Source organism: Mirounga angustirostris, unplaced genomic scaffold, assembly GCF_029215605.1.
Source record: "Mirounga angustirostris isolate CCGP_5_RB_7025 unplaced genomic scaffold, mMirAng1.0.hap1 SCAF_9, whole genome shotgun sequence".
Taxonomy (NCBI): domain Eukaryota; kingdom Metazoa; phylum Chordata; class Mammalia; order Carnivora; family Phocidae; genus Mirounga; species Mirounga angustirostris.
In genome coordinates this window covers 108,045,523-108,066,802 of record NW_026991717.1, presented here as the reverse complement: position 1 = coordinate 108,066,802, position 21,280 = coordinate 108,045,523, and the positions used below count along the sequence as shown (strand labels likewise).

The window sequence follows — 21,280 nt, the reverse complement described above, 5'->3', positions numbered from 1 at the left end:
GTACCAGTTTGCTTTTTTCTCTCTCTGAACCATTCAAAAGTAACTTGGAGGCATCGTGACATTTCACTACTAAATAGTTTAGCGTGTATTCCCCTGCATAACCACAATACCATATTTATGCCCAAGAAATTTAACAATGTAGTCCATTCTAGTTTCCTGAATTGTCCACAAAATGTTGTTGATAGCTTCCCCCAAAAAATCTTTAAAAAGGAACTATTTATGCTAATATAACCAGCTGGCTGACATAAAAGAATGATGAACAAACGTGGGTGTCAGGTCACTTAGTTCATGTTCTTATTTGTACATCCAATCGGCAGACAGATGAAAGTTACATCAGCTAATTTTGCTTCTCTTAAATAATTTTGATTAAAACTCTAAAAGTGGGGGCACCTAGCTGGCTCAGTCAGCAGAGCATGTGACTCTTTGAGCCCCACATTGGGTATAGAGGTTACTTAAAAATAAAATCTTTTAAGAAAAAATAAAAATAAAACTCTAAAAGTAAAGGTGTGGCTGATTATTCATTTAACTTAGAGTTGGAGATAATCTACTCCACTTGTTTACACTACAAATCTGGACTAAACGCTTGCAAACCAAAAAACAAACAAAAATGATGTTTTTTTCAGTTCATTACTTCCCTGATCCTTTCTTTGTAGGATATTGACCTAACATTGATTGGTTTATTATAATATATATTTAACAGTTGATAAGCCTTACTCCTTAATATTTTCTTGCATCAGTGAACGAAGTTCCTCTTCTTCAGAGACAAGATATTTTTCCCCCATAGATGGCTCAATATTAAATTTCCCATCCTCTTAATGGGTATTCTTGCAAAAATATGGAGACTATTTATATTGGAAATATCTTTTGACCTCCTGCTGAAATTCCTTGAGCTATGTACTTATCCCTGATGAAGAGTGGCCTTGACGGCTTAAAGAAGCAGCCAAAACCTCTTCTACTTTAAGCTAGTAGTGCTGGTTTTTGCACAGTGACAGCTCTCAAGATTATGCATTAAAGTGAGTCTTAGGTGCAGGCTCTCTTTGCTCAGCCCACATCTTCTAGTTTGGGCAATGCCTGATTGTGCCATTTATACTCCCAGCGTTTCCTATAAAATTCTGAAGGGGCCAAGGACCCAAGGTGGGACACTTTGACGTGAAGATTATTCTGACTTAAAAGCAGTCAAAGCCCCGCAGATTCAGGAAAAGCTCTTTATCTCCCTTCAACTGCCTAAATTTGCATTGGAAAGGAGAGCCTGCGCCAGGAAGAGTTACTAACAGAGATTCTGCTTTACCTAAGAAACATATTTGTATAACAGCGCAACCTTTGTTTACCAAAATCTCTTCTCACCTTCATGCTAATGGTCTTTCTCCCCTTTGTATCCCTAAACCCCTATCTCCTCAGCTCAGGATGTCAATCAATGAGCTTCCCGTTGCCTGACTATCTTTGGAATTTCATGTCTGTGTGGATTCCCCATAGGGATGAAACTAAATTTGATTTTCTCCTGTTGATCTGTTGGTCTCATGTAAATTTAATTCTTAGTCCAGCTGGAAAAACCCTGGATAGAAGAAAATTTCTTCCTCCTCAATAGCTGGCCTATTTAGCAGGATACTTTGACTTGTTGGACACAGCAGCAGCTAAGAGATCCTTGGGAAATCTGACATACAGCCGGCTGAAGGTAAGATTTTTTACCCTGTCGGTCTCGTGAGATCCCTATCTGTGGAGTCTGTCTGATGGAGCAAGAGTAATGAGTGTCCTTTTTTATCTAAATTTAGATTAGCAGGAGAAAATACTTGTGGAACTAGTTCCTCAGGCTTAATAACTCTTGGTAAATTTAGTGGAATACGGATCCATTTCCTCTTGAGATGGTCTTTGTTTTTCTTTGTCTTTTATGTCATTTGTCATATAAACCTTGCTGTAGGTTAATGTGAACATGAGGTAAAGGCTGTTGCTAAGGGACATCTTTGAAGTCCAGAAGTCCAAGCCACAAAACTAGTAGGCATGGGTCAAGCACTTAAAAGCTGTTAGACAGAGAAGAAAAAAGAAAAAAAAGGCTATTAGAATACTTACCACCTAACTTGAGGACTCCTGTGTTAGGATAAGTTAGTCATGGAATGGATTAGATTGACACCAGGTCACCTGCCAACCTCAAGAAAATTTCCATGCAACATTATAAAACATCACGCAATACCAACCCCCACAGTACATCCCTCCTACATATTAGTTTGGCTCCAAGAGCTCCAAGGCTTAGTTAAAGCTGTTAATGTGCCTCTAAGAAAAAGTGGATGAGATTTTTCTTTCATCTTGTTCTACCAGTCCTAAGAGCCTGGCTTTGTGACCAGTGATAGTATTCTCTTTGGTCTCCACCATCCAAAGGGTACACTTACCAGGGTGCACTTTGCAGGCCAGTCAAATAGACTAGGGTTCCAAGAATCTGGACGTGCCAGCTCCCACTGCATTTGTCATGAGACGTCCCAGCTGGGAAGTTCCTCCATTGTCTCAACCTTTGTTGCTTCTTAGCGCTGGAAAGTCCCATCCCAGTAGTGTAAGCGGAGTTAGGGATCCCTATAAAAAGAAAGATGAAACATAACTATGGTGACATAAGAGCAGTCATTTTAGGCCTCCAGCTATTTTCGGTGATCCATATATGCCCTTGAGCTCTACTTGCTTCAGCATACTGCTTGTATAACTGCCCAGACGGTGTCAGAATTACAAAGAAGTACAAACATCTCAATAGATAAGGATTTTAAAGGAACAAAGGGAATGCAAAAAACGGTCTCCGGGTGTCTGGGGGGGCTCAGTAGGCTGCAGGCGTCTGACTTCAGCTCAGGTCTTGATCTCAGGGTCCTGAGATAGAGCTCACCAAGGAGTCAGCTTGAGATTCTCTCTCCCTCTCTCTCTCTCTACCCCTCCCATTCATTCTCTCAAAAAAAAAAAAAAAAAAAAAAAAGAACAGTCTCTACCTGGCCAGGAAATAACCTAACCATATCAGAGACAATAAATCAGTTTGAAAACTCCCAGTGCTATATCAAAGGTAAGCAAGACCCTGCATTCCTTACCTGAGACAGTTCCCTCTGATTCCTTGTAATGTTAAAGCCTCTGCCCTAGGAGGAACATAAGCTTCATAAACATAACCCTGGATGCAGGTATAAGCCTGCACAACTTTATGTCCCCTTTAAATGCCATGATGAAGCTGCCCTCTCTGAATATTCATCCTAAACCCTAAATAAAAAGAACCCATTCGCTCTAGCTCAGGGAGTCACAGCTTTGGAAGTTATTTGCTGCAAATAAAGTCTCTTTTGTGTGACAACTCCATCTGGTGCAGTCTCCACCTGTAATTCACCCAGGAGCAAACTCACGTTAATTTGGTTGCAGTAGCCCCTGCCCAGCATCACAGATGAGCAGATCTGTGACCGACTGGAGGCAACTCACGTTTCCGTGGGAGACAGGAGACACTGTTTTCACCTCCCCATCCTTCCCACTTGAGCAACAAAGGCTTTTGCTTCCTTAGACTAATTTTGGTAGTAAACTTTTGACTCATGAGGTCTACATCTTCTGTGCCCCCTGTCTGGATGCCTCTTGCATCTGTGGTTAAGCCATTAAAAGGCTATTTGGTTTGAATTACTATTAAGAGATCCTACTTGTCAATGGCCAGATGATGGATCCTTTAAATTGGTCATATTTTAGAAACACATATATTCTGTACAGATAGCTCTCAATTTTCTCAGTATAATGACCTGCTTTGGGGACTCCCTTGAAAAGATAAAAGAATAGAAATTAGACTTAAGACAAAAATAAATGTTCATATCCAACGTAAATTCCCCTTCTTAAAATCCAGTTTCGGGCACCTGGGTGGCTCAGTTGTTAAGTGTCTGCCTTCGGCTCAGGTCATGATCCCAGGGTCCTGGGATCGAGTCCCGCATCGGGCTCCTTGCTCAGCAGGAAGCCTGCTTCTCCCTCCCCCACTCCCCTGCTTGTGTTCCCTCTCTCGCTGTGTCTCTCTCTGTCAAATAAATAAATAAAATCTTAAAAAAAACAAAATCCAGTTTCATCTGCCTTTTTTAACTGTCCCCCCTTTCCTACAGGATTTACAGTGAGCACTCCGGCCAATCTCTAGGTTCAAAGTATACGGGTTGCTCATGTAAACGCTGAAAGCCAGGAAATGAATTTAAAGCCCCCAGGACTGGCAGTGAGTCTCGTTTGCTCCTACCTCCCAGGGCTTTGTAATCCAGCTGTGCCAGCCTCAGGCATTTCTATGCAGGTGTATCACAGACCCTCCACCATAAAAGAATTTGCATCCCCTGGACAGCAGCAAATTTTTTAAGCAATAAAGCCCCTTTACCTCTACTTTCAGAAGATCCTACCAAATATAAAGAGAAATTAGAAAGATTATTTGACTATTCACAATCTCCCCTTCACAGAGGAAACAGATGACCAAAATTTCTCTCAGGCCCTCTTACAAATTATCAGTGGAAGGCCAATGTTCAGGGGCTAATAGAAGCCAAGTTTGAATTGTGTAACCAGAAAGAAGGCTTTTGTTAAAATGTTTTATACAGATGAAGGGGTTTGGGACAGGACCCCTCAGTATGTGTCACTTTGGCATGTGGATTATTTTGAGCCAAAGGCACTTGAGACCCTGTGGGATCATATATCTCTCCTTAACCACACAGAAAAATTGGGGCACCTGGGTGGCTCAGTCGGTTAAGCGTCTGTCTTCAGCTCAGATCATGATCTCAGGGTCCTGGCTCATCAGGGAGCCTGCTTCTCCATCTGCCCCTCCCCCTGCTCATGCTCTCTTTCTCTGTCTCTCTCTCTCAAATAAATAAATAAATAAATAATAAAAACACACACAGAAAAATCAAAATTGGGAGGGTGTTTCACAGAATAAGGATTATTAACAGAGATAAATTTTATCCAAGTGACCATCTGTATGCAGGGCAAACTTCTAATTACCAAGCATCTGCTCTTCTTATCGCCCTGTGAAGTGCATTCCTTTCCTCTGAAATCCCAGATCCTTACCCCTTTTCTCCTTACTTCAGAATGACATACATACCTCATTTTGCCTGTCTTTGGAATTTCCATGTCCATGTGGATTCCCCGTACCTATGCCTATTAAATTTTATTTTCTTCCAGGGCGCCTGGGTGGCTCGGTTGGTTAAGCAACTGCCTTGGGCTCAGGTCATGATCCTGGAGTCCCAGGATTGAGTCCCGCATCAGGCTTCCCGCTCAGCAGGGAGTCTGCTTCTTCCTCTGACCCTCCCCTCTCTCATGCTCTCTCTCTCATTCTCTCTCTCAAATAAATAAATAAATAAATAAATAAAATCTTTTAAAAAATTATTTTCTTCTGTTAATCTGATTTTTAGCCCAGCTAGAATAAATTTTGAGGCAACAGGAATTCTTGCTCCCCAACACAGACTTTACATAGGTATAAATCTTTTGATTCCCATCTTAGTTAAAAATCTCCCTGATAGAGGTGCCTGAGTGGCACAGTTGGTTAAGCAGCTGACTCTTGGTTTCAGCTCTGCTCAGGTCATGATCTCCGGGTCATGAGGTGAGCCCAGTGTTAGGCTCCACGTTCAGCGGGGAGTCTGCTTGGGATTCTTTCTCCTTCTTCTGCCCCTCCCACTTGTGATCTCTTTCTCTCTCACTCCCTCAAAATAATAAATAAATCTTAAAAAAAAAAAATCTCCCTCATATAAAGAAGCAAACTTAGCTTAAAAGGCAGGCCAGTCCCTTGATATTCAGGCTGTCATCCAGTTCTTTGGAGAATTAGGAACATCTGTCTTTGTCTTACAAGTCTCTACAAAACCAGAAATACAACTCTAGAAACAAGTCAAAGCCTATGTATGTTTACCGATCCCCAAACCTCACCTATTCCTCTCACAATGTTTGTAGATATTATAAAAGACCAGGATAATGGAACAAAATTCTCCTGTACTTAAGAAAAGGAAGGTAAATTTTAAATAGCAATTACCCTGAAACTCTAGGAAAGAAAAATGTTTTTGCATTCTTTCTTTGTCCCTCGAAATTACAGATCTTATCATGTCTTTGAAATATAAATAAAGCCCACAACCCCCTGAGCCTGAAGGAAAAAAAAGAGGAGGCTAGGGAAGACCTTTATAAAATACAAACTGCTAAAAGGGCTTTTTCTGCCAAAGCTCTAGCACCTCTGATAAGAGGCCAGTATGTCCTAAAAAGTCCACCTTGGAGAAAACTTGTATATATTCTCTATGCTTTTATAATGTATATTTTCTACCCTCATCTTCTCTAGGACCTAAGAGCCACTCTTTGAAATACAAACTTTAGGGAAAGTTTTTCATCTGGGGGAAAAAAAAAGGAGGGAGATATTTGGAAATTGGGCCTATAATGTCCTCTCTACAAATATTAGTAAGAAACAAAAGCTATAAGACTTTTGTTTGCATGTGTCTATTTGTGTGTCTATATATATTGTAAACATGAGATATTTTCTCTACCTCCGGTATTGCTAAAATTAATGGTTTTTTTGTTTTTTTAAAGATTTTATTTATTTATTTGACAGAGAGAGAGACAGCGAGAGAGGGAACACAAGCAGGGAGAGTGGGAGAAGCAGGCTTCCCGCTGAGTAGGGAACCTGAAGCGGGGCTCGATCCCAGGACCCTGAGAGATCATGCCCTGAGCTGAAGGCAGATGCTTAATCAACTGAGCCACCCAGGCGCCCCTAAGTTCATTTTTAATAACTGAACATGGGTTTGCTCCTCGGTGAATCAGATGAAAACTATACCAGGTGCAATTGTGCCACAAAGGAAATTTTATTTGCAGCAAATAAGATCATGGGGAATGACTTCCAAAGCCGTGACTCCCTATGCAAGGGTGGATAAGTTCCTTTTACTTGGGGTTAGGATGAATATTTAGATAGGGGAGACTTATCATCTGTAGAAGGGGGCATAAGGTCACGCATGCTCCTTAAGAAAACGTGCCTCTAGGGGCGCCTGGGTGGCTCAGTTGGTTAAGCGTCTGCCTTCAGCTCAGGTCATGATCCTGGAGTCCCAGGATCGAGTCCACATCGGGCTCCCTGCTCAGCAGGGAGTCTGCTTCTCCCTCTGACCCTCTCCCTTCTCATGCTCTCTCTCTCTCACATAAATAAATAGTTGTCGGTCATTCTAGATGTCACTCCATGGTCCATCTGTGCAGGCGCGAGTTAGGGACTAAGTTCAAACAGGTCTGGGTAGTCTGGGCCAGCTGGGGATCTTTGTCTAGGCAGTTTTTTTTGTTTGAGGGGTAGTTCTGGTTTCCATCATGGGATGCTATGCCTCTCAGATCTTTTGCCTGAGTTAAGAGACACACTGGAAAGGAGAGCTTAAGGAAATATGTGGAACAGGTTGCTGAGCACAAGTAGGTGGGCAGTAAAGGTCAGGTCTTGGGGTCCAGCTGGTGACATTATTTCTGTTGCAAAGTTTGTCCAAACAAAACAAAACAAAACCTAAGGATTATGGTTGACTCTGTCTAATGCCTCATGATGTGTTGTGAGTGGACTAACCATAATTGTTAAGAACAAGTAGTTAAATAGACGAAAATAAGGTAAAAAAAAGTTTGTAGGCAGCCTTTTAAATAGCTTCTAAAATCTTTGGTAACTTGAAACTTTTTTATTTAAAGATCTATTTATTTATTTGAGAGAGAGAGAGAGAGAAAACATGAACAGGAGGGGCAGAGTGAGAGGAAAGAGAACCTCAAGCAGACTCTGCATTGAGCTTGGAGCCCGATGTCAGGCTCAATCCCATGACCCTGAGATCATGACCCAAGCCAAAATCAAGAGTTGGACACTTAACTGACTGGACCACCCAGGTGCCCTGGTAACTTGAAACTTTAACATCTTGCTAAGTTAAATGATGAGTTAAGTTAAATTCATTGAACGTCTAGATCATTTCCAAATAAGATGTATTAGTACTTAATGTTTTGTTATTTTATCTACTTTTGTCTTATTACTGGGAAACTAAAGACAAATTTGGGTGTGTTAGTAAACATGTTTTGTGCTTTATTGAAAGATGGTACTATGAAAAGTACATTTCTAGAAATTATAAAATGTATTTACAAATTTGCCAATCTAAAGAACTCTCCTGTAACAGTTCACAATTGCTTACTACTTAGTTTTCACTAGAAATTAAGATTTCCAGGAGTTCAGAATTCTAATAAATGTAATTAAGACTACTGGAAATAATAAGGGAAACAACTCTGCATGCAAGGAAAGTAAGATATGTGTGTTTGGTAAGAAAAGGTTTAAGAAATAGAAATACATTTTTGTTGAGAAAAAAGAAAATTCGTCCTAAAGTGAGCCTGGTTATTCAAAGAGGGAAAACTTCGGACAAAATCTGAATGTAAAAAAGAGAGTTGTAGGTTTATGGAAAAGAAATCAGAAAGAATGTGTGGTCAGTACTGGCTAAGATTAGGATAAATTTAAGTAAATGAGGTTTTTTTTAAGATTTTTATTTATTTATTTGTTGGAGAGAGAGAGAGAGCGAGCACAAGCAGGGGGAGAGGCAGAGGGAGAGGGAGAAGCAGGCTCCCCGCTGAGCAAGGAGCTGAGCCCGATGTGGGACTCCATCCCAGGACCCTGGGATCGTGACCTGAGCTGAAGGCAGATGCTTAACCAACTGAGCCACATAGGCATCCCAGTTTTAATATCAAAAGTACACTGGTGAAAAATTAAAATTTTGTTTTCTCTTTGGTAAAAGGACCAAGTTTTCTTTAACTATTGATTTGCTCTTAATAAGGAATTATAAACAAAAGTTTTTCTTTACCTCTTTAAAGTTATCTGCCCAGAAAACAAGGACTCTGTTTTGCCAGAATAATTTTTTTTTAATGTTTTTAAGATTTTATTTATTTATTTGACAGAGAGAGACACAGAGAGAGAGGGGACACAAGCAGGGGGAGTGGGAGAGGGAAAAGCAGGCCTCCACGCGGAGCAGGGAGCCCGATGCGGGGCTTGATCCCAGGACCCCGGGATCATGACCTGAGCCGAAGGCAGACGCTCAACGACTGAGCCACCCAGGCACCCCTGCCAGAATAATTTCTTATGTTTATCAGGTCTTTGATTACTCAAGAAAACTGAGTCTTAATATTAAGAGAGCTAAATTTTGCTCATAGCTATCTGTATTTGCCTTTGAAATCTTTTATTGCCATTTTGGTTAAATGGATAATTAACTACTGTTTCGTAATGATTTGTGGTTCTATTTAATCAAATGTTCAAACCTTTTGGTATTTTTTGACATACTTCCCAAAGCCAAATTCTAAAATGAAGTCTTTTGACTATAATCTAATTGAAATTTTCCAGAGGGTCCCCTGAATATTTCAAAGATTTGGTGAGAAATTAAACTAATTATACTTATTTGGTACATTAAATTACATAGGAAGCATGGCCAAATAAGTGATACTAAATCCTCTTAAATTATATTTGTGTAGATATGTTACTAAAATAAGTGTTCTAGAGATTGTATGAAAAGTGTTGTGTGTCACAGAAATAACCAAATTTCCTTATTAATTGCATTATAATGAACTCCAATAAGATCTTTACTCGTGGCCATTTTTAAGTTTTTTATCATTTACAGACAGTTATAATGAAAGATAGTTGAAAGAAAAGCAGGCAGGGACAAGGGGCCCTTGCCCTAAGAGGAAACCACCCTTAAAAGGATTTTACACCACCCTGGAAGGAGCCCTCCACCCTTTCCCATGTGATAGGTAGGTGGCAAAAACCTGATTGGGTGACAGGGACATGAGAGTTAATCAGATTAAAACAGCCCGCCAACAAGCCCATAAAAACCTCTAGACTTAGGAACTCTGGCAGCAACCCTCTCCGGTCCCCTCCCTCTTCCTGAGTTTTGTACTATTGCTCAATAAAGTTTACTACCACTCAGTCAAATTTGCTTTGCCACCCACCACTCTTCGTCTGGTCTGCCTCTTCATTCTTCGAAGCCATGTGACCAAGAACTGTGGGCACTGAAGGAAAAGAAATCCTTTAACAGTTTGCTTTTACAAAAACTTCCTGCAACTTTCATTTTTAGTGAGACTCATGGAAAGAACTCTGAGTACAGGCTTATGATAACCTTAAGATCATAATACTGAACTAGGTAAGAGTTTTTGGAACTAGTTAAAAAAAAAGTGGATTCATGTAGAACAAGAATTAATATCATGGGACTGAATGGACTGAGGAGGATAATTATAATTTGTATGACCTTTTTTTTTTTTTTTTTCATGAATAGTTGGGCTTATTTCAACAGTGGGTTTGAAACCCTCTCCTTAGGCAAGAGACTACAGTAATTATACGAGGAATAGACAATTTCCTACACTGTCAAATTTTCCAGAGGGTCCCCTTGCCCAAGTTCCTCTTGCACTTTTCTCAACACTGATCAACAAGCAGATTCAGTCCACATTTGCTTTGATCATTCTACTGAGTTAACCCAAGCTTCTTCTTCAGAAACTCTGGCATTTCAGGTGGAGGAGGGTGAGGGAGCCTGAAGTAGACCTTCACAGAGTCATAGATGAACCACTGTAGTGCAGTCAGAGTGCCAATCATGATGATACGGGCAAAGAGTCCCTTCCATACACCTTTAAATCCAAGTCTCTGAAGAACTTGAGAAGCACTGCTACCTTTCTCCTTATTCAACACAGATACCACGGAATCAGCAGGGTGAGAAACAATTGCACAGAAGACTCCAGCTATGTAACCTGCCACGAATGTTACAACCAGTTGCTCTGCCTTTGAACATTCACTTCAGGGCTTAGGAACCACAAACTTGTACAACGCTTCAACAGTACGTTCAAAGCAGGCAAATTTCATCATGGTGTATGGTATCTCTCTCATCCAGAGAGGGGCAACTCCCTTGTAGAATGCTTTTAAGCCTTCTTCCTTATACATTTTGGGAGCTGCATCCCTCAAAGTGTTGGCATAACCTGGTTGGGTTTGAATTTGAACCCTAGCAGCCTCCATAGGAGCCAGGGCAATGTCAGCAAAGAATTCAGCACTGGCAGAAGCAGCCAAATATAGTGATGTGCACCAGAGATAGGCATTCTCCTCCCCAAGCATGTTGCTATACAAGACTTTGAAGACTTCATAAAAGCCAAACTTGCAGAGCCCCTGCATAGAGTAGCCAATGAAAGTCGGAGCCCATCCTTTAGCCAGACCATGAACACCATCCTCTTTAAGTGTAACTGAGAATCCATTAAATATGCCCTTGTACTTCTGGGGGTCCACCTGCATACAGCATTTCACTAAATCCAGAGGAATGACAGCAGTGTGTGTAAGACCACAACTTAAGCTGACTTTTGATAATGTTTTGTTTTTCCAGAATTGAGGAAATGTTTTATCTTAAGCTAACTGACTTAAAGCAGCAATTTGATAAAATATACCTTTGTGAACAAATTGAAACATTTATCTTTTTCTCCCTACCTGGTCTCTCAAGAATTCAGAAACTTTCAGTATTCTTAAATTCTCATGGTAATATATTTATTTGCATAGGTTCAATAAGAATCTGTTTTCTTTGTAACAGGACACAATTGGAAACATTGGTCATAATACCAAGGCTTTGATTGGAATGTTATATTTGAGAGACATGCATAGACTTAGATATGACCAAAATTGTTTTAAGGAACTATGGTTGACTTTATAGAACCAATAAAGCCCCTTGGAAATATCAGTTTGTTACCCTGCTTACAGAGTTTCTAGGAACCCAAGCAGGTGAGTAAAGATCACTTCCTGGCAGGTGCAGGGTATTTTGGAGACCTCAAGAGGAGAGAAATGAATCCAGATCTATAGGTATTGCAGGTGAAGTCTATGGCAAGTATTTGGCTTGGCTTCTGGCCTTGAGAGGCTGTTAAAAGTTCAGTCTGGAGATTTCTTATGAAAAGCTCCAGGAAAGCAGGTTTTAAAGAGCCTATATGGTCAACTGTTATTCTTGCTGTATTCATGTAAATAATCATGCCCAATTTTTTTGAAACTAGACTTATTTTGCAAACAGATTAGTGGTAACATGGCTATCTTTGGTAGAATGAGGGTGAGTATTTAGAGAAAAAATATACCTGTGTAGATTATTAGATTCTAATACTGTCATTTTAAATGGTACTAGAAACTGATTTCTTCTAGTTTCCTTCAATGCCTGGCTATAACTCTCCAAACTAACATTTTAAATTTTTCTCCCACCTTTCTGACTTGGAATCATGTGAGAACTAAAATTGCCCTGGATTTATTTAGGAAAAATCCTAAAGCCCTGCAAACTAAATATGAGTGACTTGACATAAATGTCAGATAAATAACTAATGTTTATTTATTTGTTTTTTAAAGATTTTATTTATTTGACAGAGAGAGACACAGCGAGAGAGGGAACACAAGCAGGGGGAGTGGGAGACGGAGAAGCAGGCTTCCCGTGGAGCAGGGAACCTGATGTAGGGACTCGATCCCAGGACCCTGGGATCATGACCTGAGCCGAAGGGAGATGCTTAACGACTGAGCCACCCAGGGGCCCCAACAATAACTAATACTTAAAGACAATCTTTTTGCCTGTTACCCTGTGGGTCACTCAAAAAAATTACCAGAGACATTTGAACTGCAAATCCGGAAAATCTGTCAGATTACCACTGGCTATTCTCACTCCATCTGAAGATGCTTCTAGCCTGACATCTAAAAATCTTAACTGGCTGGCCTAAGAACTCAGAAACTGGTTTGTAATTTGATCCAGTCATTAACCACTGTTTTTGTTTCCATAGAAATGCCTCCTATTTAATACCTGATTACTTGAACTATTGGCCTAACTTTGAGAACACACCTGCATCACTGCCTCCTGAAATGAGTTTAACTGAGTTGACCTACTCTCAGGACTAAGAGACTGGTTCAACAAGAGGGAACAACTTATCAACTCAACTTTTCATGTGGACAGTTCCAAAGGAGGGAACTGTAGGGGCCAAGGGCAGGCAGCTCCAAGGTGGGCCACTTTGCCATGAAGATTATCTTGAGTTAAAAGCAATCAAAACCCAGCAGATCCAGGAACAGCTCTTTACCTCCTCCTGAACTGCCTAAATTTACATTGGAAAGGAGAGCCTGTACTAGGAAGAGAGTTATTAACAGATATTTCTTTTTACCTCACAAACTTATTTGCATAACAGAGCAACCTTTGTTTACTAAACATCTCTCACCTTTCTGCTAATGGTCTTCCCCCGCCTTTGTATCCCTACATCCCTACCCCTCTCCTTAGCTCAGGATGTCATATAAACCTCATGTTGCCTGTCTTTGAAATTTCATGTCCATGTGGATTCATTGCAGGTAGGACACTAAATTTGATTTTCTCCAGTTAATTGATCTCATGTAAATGTAATCCTTATTTCAGCTAGAAGAGTCTGGAATAGAGGAAACTTTCTTCCTCCTCAACAATTCTATGAAACATAATTTTAAGCAGCAAATACCAAATTTCGAATCTGAATAGTAAACATAATCTTCAAAAAATGAATGTAAAATCTACCACCAAAGGCATGCAACAATTTAGTTATTTTCTATTTACTTTCAAATCTATTTTTTTTAAATAATGGAAAGGAATACAGAACATAAATAAATGTAAAACCCTAAGTTATTTGACTTTTTAGTTTTCTAATGTAATGGTCTCCAAAGTCTGCTTGTGTCCTTCAGGACTACACAAAACCACCCACAGGGATATCAGGAGAAACTATAACATGTCTATTTCTATTTTTACTTCATGCTTTAAAATGTCTGTGTACTACATAATATACATTATATGTTACCATTGCAATACACTTATATAATTTAGAAATAAATATTATGGAAAAAATGTTTGGAGAGTATTTTAAAGTTGGTTCACTCTGATTCAGTGCATTTTGATCATATTGTGAGAATGCTGTGGGACATTCTTTTTTTTTTTTTTAAAGATTTTATTTATTTATTTGAGAGAGAAAGAATGAGGCACAGAGAGAGCATGAGAGGGGGAGGGTTAGAGGGAGAAGCAGACTCCCCGCTGAGCAGGAAGCCCGATGCGGGACTCGATCCCGGGACTCCAGGATCATGACCTGAGCTGAAGGCAGTTGCTTAACCAACTGAGCCACCCAGGCACCCTGTGGGACATTCTTTTTTAAAAGGAATAAACTGAAATGCAGAGCTAGATATAAAATGTTAAATTATTGCATTTGGACTGGAAAACTTTACCATAATCATCATATATACTAAAAATCACCAGTGATACCTGGCTGGCTCAGTCGGTGGAGCATGGGACTCTTGATCTTGGTGTCATGAGTTCAAGCCCCACATTGGGTGTGGAGCCTACTTAAAAAAAAAAAATCACCATAGAGTTCTATAAAAATATTAAATTAATGTGTTACTTAATTTTTGCAAATTGTGAAGATAATTATAGAGCATTTTTAAATGACATGAAAATAAAATGAAGGAAAAATTCTCCAAGACATCCAATGTTATTTTATGTATTTAAAAAAATTTTTTTTTTTTTTAGAGAGAGTAAGTGCTGGGGAATAGGGGTAGAGGGAGAGGAAGAGAGAGAATCTTAAGCAGGCTCCACGCCCAGGGTGGGGCCTGACTCTGGGGCTTGATTCACGACCCTCAACCCTGAGATCATGACCTCAGCTGAAATCAAGAGTGGGATGCTTGTGGTGCCTGTGTGGCTCAGTCGGTTAAGCGTCTGCCTTCGGCTCGGGTCATGATCCCGGAGTTCTGGGATCAAGCCCCGTGTCGGGCTCCCTGCTCAGCAGAGAGCCTGCTTTTCCCTCTGCCCCTCACCTGCTCATGCTCTCTCTCTCTCTCTCAAAAAAAGAGTGGGATGCTTAACTACTGAGCCACCTAGGCACCTCTCTTTTAATCTTTTTTTAATCCACTCTTTTTACATAGATGAAATCATGAAAAACGCAGGAGATTTATCTATTCTTATGATTAAGTTCATAAATTATAAAAATATTTGAATATATGATTCATAAATATAAATTTTGAAGACTGCAAAGCAACATATTTTGACATATATGCCCTCATAAACATTGAAATGAAGAAACTGATGTATAGGAAAAATTGTGCTGATGACATTTCTAGTAAATCCATCCTAGATAGTTTTATGTGAAAAGCTTTTAACATGCTAGTCAGATAGACATGATATTCTATACTAGCATGGCATTAATTAGATGTGTGTGCTTTTGTTGTGTGAAGGTCTTACTTTTCATCTATATTTCTGTTTCTATGATATATATATTTGTATATGGTATATATATATAGACATAGACACACACACACAAACACACACACGCACACACGCAGAGGAGACTCTTTAAGATCTATTAACCCAGAGGCATCTACCAAAGGAACCTCTTTCCAGGAGGTCTGAATACACAATGAATGTAACCATGGAGTCACTGCAACTATATTTCTTCTACCAGTACCCTCAAGCTTTTGGCTAGAATTTCTATTAAAAAAAATAAAACACCACATTAGTTTTGTGAAAAACAGAAAGAATACATCAAAAGACAGGTTTGGCTGCAAGTCGAGGAAAGGCTGGAGTTACAAAGGAAGTAAAGCCAGTGAAAGTCAGTGAAAGAAAATAAAAGCAGATATCCCAAACAAAGAGGTGCTACCAAGAGCAGTCACTGAAAAAACATGTCAAACAAAATAATCAGCTTAAACTATAAAAAAATAAAAGAGATTAAAAGCATTCTTTGAAACATGAAACAACTATTTCCACCACTCTAATCCTTCTTTAAGCCATGTATTTCTTTCTTTGGTCATCTGCCCTAAATTACTGAAAACAAATACTTGACAAGAGACTGCTGAAGTGGATTAATCTTTCGGCTTCCAGCAAAATGAGATGAGAATAACAAGCATTTAATGGATAAATATTTGAATAGGTATGGGATTCAGTTAATATCTCAGTCCACTGATTTTTAATATGCATGATGATAGAGTCCTACACCAAAATATTAGGTTCTTTGGTGAAGCATACCTTTAAAAAAGTGTTTTCAATCCACTAGGACCAAATTTTGCTGATCAGAGACAGGACTAAAATTTTTATCCTTTACAATCTCCAACACTTTTAATGTTTAGATATTCTAGTAATATCCAAAAGCAAACCATAAGAGACTCTTAACAATAGGGAACAAACTGAGGGTTGCTGGAGGGTTGTTGGAGGGGAGGTCGGTGGGGGAATGGTGTAAGTGAGTGATGGGCATTAAAGAGGGCACTTGTGATGAGCACTGGGTTGCTCTATGCAAGTGATGAATCACTAAATTCTACCCCTGGCCAATACTACATTATATGTTAACTAACTACAATTTAAATAAAATCTTAAAAGAAAAATATCCAAAAGTTTTCAATGTATAATGTTCAATGAATGTGAAATACTAAAGGAAAATCTTTAAAAGTCATGATTCTCACTAGACTGTGGATGTATTTAACAAAAGGGGTATAGGTAAAAGGAAGTCTTCACTTGCCAAGGTTCTTTTGTTAATGGCAATAGGAATGTCTTCTAAAACTATTTTATTTAATTAATTTATTATTTATTTTTTTAAAAAACTATTTTAATAATAGACTTAGGATGATAAGACCATTGCAGTAATACCCGGCATCTTTAGCTATGTATCTGTTTAAAATTGCTGGGAAAAAATGTATTAACATGATGTAATATAGACTTGGAGCAGTATTTCTCAAATTTAAAGCACTTATCTAATCAATTCAATACAAAAAGTTTATTACACAGGTAATATACCTGTGCACAGCTCCCATTAAGAACATTATTCATTCTTTAGTGTGGCAATAAAATATTTATAATTTTCTTGTTTCCTTTATTTTCATTATATGCCTTTCTTCACTTTTTTCTTTTTTCATAAAAATGCCGTGAGACACAGTGCAACAATGATAAGGGAATCTAACATAGGGTTCCTCGGGCTGTCACTTTCTAGAATTTCAGTTACAGTTGCCTATGTGTTTTATAGACAAGCTGTCTCTCGATGTATCATGTACTTCGTAACTGCCGATTTTAAATACCAGCTCTAAATTAAACTGCCTTGACAAATTCATTTTACTCTCTAAACCAGTTTTTCTTCAAGTGAGGTATTGAGTTATTTTAGAATCTTTCATTATTCAAATAAATTTTCTTTCAGTGACCAAAAGACAGGAATCTATCTAGAATAAGGGATGTGAGGAAATAGAAAAGTTAAAAACTACAATGAGGGGCAGCTGGATTATCTGTCATTAAACAAAAATTACATAGGCCTTAGGTAAGATGCTTGCCTTGTTTACCTCTGACAGACCCTCCAAATTCCCATTCTTTGTCTCATAAGTGACTAGCTAAACTAGTGTTGTCCTTACTGATCAACAGGAACAAAATGATATTAACTAAACTTTCATTAAACTTCTTTCCTTCCCTCAGGTCCCTGAACTTTGACCCATCCTGTGCCTGAGTCAGCATACTGCCCTTCCCTGGAAAGAGATTGGACTTGGGGTAAAACATTCTCTCATCTACTGTTCTGTCACCACCCTTTTATCTCCTGTCCCCACACCTGGTTCTTTCTACCTTTGTTCACTTCTCTCTATAAGAGAAAAAGCCTTTTTGCCCAACTTTTTGAGATGATTGCAAGCCTTATGGTCACAGGGTTCTTACTACAGTGGTCCCACCCTCCACTGGATAATTCTTTCAGATTTGTTTCTCATTTGACACACTCTATCTTTGAATATGACATTTCTTGAACTGATTTCCCATTACTTCACCCTAGACAGATATTTTCTGAGTATCTCACACCTGCCATCTCCTTTCTTCACATTGCCACTGCTCTTGTTCAAGCTCTTATTAACCTCATCCTTGCCCATTATGAACTGATCTCCTCAGCCTCCAATTTTACTTACTTTTTCACCATTGCCGGTAAGTTCATCTTCCTAAAGAGTATTCCTCCAATCTCCGCATTCTTTCGCATTCTTTTTGTTGTTTTTTTGCTCTCTGTTGCCTAAGAATAAAGTCCAAATTCCTGAGTGTAGCATTTATGTCTTTCCACAATGAGGTCTAATCTTATCTCTTCCTCCCAGGAACCCTTCTAAACCTTCTAACCCTTTCTAAAACCTGCCTTCTTTCTCCAGTCTCGTTGTGTTTGCCCATTTACTTTTTCTGTACCTCAGATGTTTTCCTTCCCAAATCCCCCCTCCCTGAATTTCTATTCAATGCTATTCCTTCCCTGTCTGGGAATTAATCTCTTCCATTATTATTATTCCCCTATTATTATTCCCCTAACACTGTGTCTGTACCTTTGTTAAAGCCTTAAAAATAGTTTTTTATTGGGGCGCCTGGGTGGCTCAGTTGGTTAAGCGACTGCTTTCGGCTCGGGTCATGATCCTGGAGTCCCTGGATCGAGCCCTGCATCAGGCTCCCTGCTCTGCGGGAAGCCTGCTTCTCCCTCTCCCACTCCCCCTGCTTGTGTTCCCTCTCTCGCTGTCTCTCTCTCTCTATTGAAAAATAAATAAAATCTTTAAAAAAAAATAGTTTTTTATTACAGCAAGTTGTATACATTTTTAAATCTGTCCTTCTAGATTATAAATTCTTTGAGGTCAAGACAGTGTCTTATTCCTTTGTGTATCTTCTCTGGCCCTTAGTCTAATGCCTCACACTTGGAAAGCACTCAATATTTGTTCTTTCCTTTCCTTTCCTTTTCTTTTTAAAAATTTTTATTTATTTATTTGAGAGAGAGAGAGAGAAGGAAGGAAACAGAGAATCTGAAGCAGACTCCATGCTGAGCGTAGAGCCTGATGCAGGCTCAATCTTACAACCACAGGATCATGACCTGAGCCAAAACCAAGAGTCAGACACTTAACTTACTGAGCCACCCAGGTGCCCCGATATTTGTTCTTTTAATTAAAATGAATGGAAAATTATTCTATTTCCTTTGTGGCTCCATGTGACATTTTCTGTAACATATGTTTATTATATCTAATGATCAACTAAATATAATGTGAGAAGTTGAGGATTAGAAGTCAGTTGAATGTTGTTTACCATAAGGCAGAATATAGAGAATAACAAAGACTGGCTGACAGTTTTAAGAGTTCTTAGGAGGTAAGATAGCATACGTGTTCAGAGTGTGGGTTCTGGTTTCCGACATCTGGTAGGCTCTACTACTTACTAGCTCTGTGACCTTGAGCATATTCCATGTTTCTGTGCCCCAATTTTTCATGTATAGTATGAAGATAGAAAGATCTACTTTACAGGGCTGTTGAGAAGATTAAATTAGTTACTATCTGTAAAACACATCACACTTGATCTTAGCCAAAAGGCACATCAAATAGTACATGTTGTGTAAAAAGATCCAATTACTGTTACCTTTATTATCAAAATTGGCTCTCCAAAAAGGAAAAGCTTCACTTCCTTGATGCCTCTCAGTGATCATTTAAGTCAAGTAATTCCAAAGAATGTATTACCAAGTAGCTAGTGGACACACTGGTTTGACCAAAACTTGTAACCTCTCTAAGGATCATCAGCTCTCAAAGATTTGTATAAGGAACAGACAAGGAAGTGATCTCTTATAACCCACAGATGTGCTGAGAATGAGCCAAAGCCAAGTTATCAAGTTTATATACATTTTAACAATCTCTTTAAATTTCAATACCTTTCTAGGGGAGTTCTGTAGGAATGCATTCCCAAACCTCATTCACTTATGTTTATTCATGCAGTTATTCAGTAAACACTTAGGTGCTAGGGATATAGAAATCAAGGGTATTGTTCCTGTCTGCAACTAAGTCATGGTCTTGAAGGACTCAGTCAGGTGAGAAATGGAAGGAAGTGAGTTCAAGACAGAAAGGAATAATATGGAGTAACACACAGAGGTATGCAGGAGCTCGGAATATTCAGGGAGCTTCCTTTAAGAATAAGTGAGTGTGGAGTGAGGGTATCTGGGCAGTGGTAGGAGAGGCAGGCAGGGGCAGGATGATGAAGACCCCCTGAATAACACCTGGTTTCCCTCACTCTGCCCATCAAAGGCCCCTCAGCTTGCAAACATCACTGTGGGAGGGAAAAGAAAACAAAAAGCCAGGTAGGATGAGGACCAGACTCTGTGAAACGAAAGTTCTGAGGAAATTAGACCTCAATCACCTGTTTTTCCTCGTCTATCCTATCCTGGACAACCTAAATTTAGTTCATCGTGAATGCCAAAGTAAAATTTGAATTTTATCCTAAAGGCAATGGGGCAAAACCAGAGGATTTTAAGCAGGGCAGAACTGTGATCAAACAGTTGTGAAAGTAGTGTGGACAACAGATTCAAGGGGGTGGCGAATGCTGGGAGAGGTGTGACAAAGACAATGTGTTCTGTCTGAACACGCTGACTTGGAGAACATGACGGATAGTCGAATGATGATGTTAAGATGATAGTAAGAGATCAGATTTAGTTCTTTAAATAAAAGTTCCAAGGTATATTTTGTCCTCAGCACACCCTCAGTCCAATTTTCTATAACTAATACAATTATATGTTTGTGGTTGTTAATTTACTTTATAGTTTAAAATTTTCTTACCTATATAATGTCATTTTAGCCTTTCCATAATCCTATAAGGCGGACAGGACTGCTATCCCTACCATTTTGCAAGGAGGATTTACGCCTCTGAGATTATGAGTGATTTATTTGTCTAAGGCCACAGAGGAAGTCAGGGGCAGATCTAAGCCCTAAACTTAGCTCCAGGTCGTGTGTTCTCTATAGCAGTGAACTGCACATCCTCATAGTAACCCATCAACTCTTACTTAGCGCCCACTCTGCTCTTCGCAGTACATTAGCAGAGATTAAAAAAAAAAAAAGAATTAGAAGCTCAGCATAGGGACAACAGCACTGTTTGTGGGCAAAGTTAAAGATCAGCAACCAGATCTGGCTTCTGGTTCTAATTCTGCCTCAACCACCTGTGTGATTGTATTTTATCTGAAAATAACAGAAACCCACCTCAAACACACTTAAATAGAAAGGGGAATTTATTGGTTCATGAAATCCACGGAAGGATTGAACAGTCCAGGATCACAAAGGTAAGACTGCAGAGGTAGCCCTTAGAAACAACTGAAAAGAGCTGGCTTGAACCTTGTTAGGAGTCTTCAAAATCTTTTGTTTCTGTTGCTATCTGTGTGGCAGTTTCACTCTCTCTCTGCTGCTAACTAGCTTCTGTTAAAGGAAGAAATATGGTTATTATGTTTCTGATTTTAGAAGTTAAAGCTGCAGCCATTGAAGAGAGAGGACTCCAATCCTTTCCTGGACTCAAGTAAAAAAGTCTCCGGGAACCTACTACTCCCTTGGCCCAGCTGAAGGTGGTGA

General features: G+C 39.3%; 1 protein-coding gene and 1 long non-coding RNA gene across 3 annotated transcripts in view; both read right to left on the bottom strand.

Moving 5' to 3' along the window:
* Positions 1–21,280, bottom strand: part of LOC123861680 (uncharacterized) — a 96,031-nt gene that overhangs the window by 59,539 nt on the left and 15,212 nt on the right. For both annotated transcript variants that reach the window (XR_010405214.1, XR_010405213.1), the window contains one exon: positions 2,382–2,559. This is a non-coding gene — a long non-coding RNA (uncharacterized LOC123861680). The remainder of the gene's footprint in view (positions 1–2,381; positions 2,560–21,280) is intronic.
* On the bottom strand, positions 10,346–17,821 carry LOC123862195 (solute carrier family 25 member 3-like). The gene is given in 2 exon segments (XM_045901800.3): positions 10,346–11,331; positions 17,752–17,821. Coding segments are annotated over 2 exon segments (990 nt in total). The 3' UTR covers positions 10,346–10,411.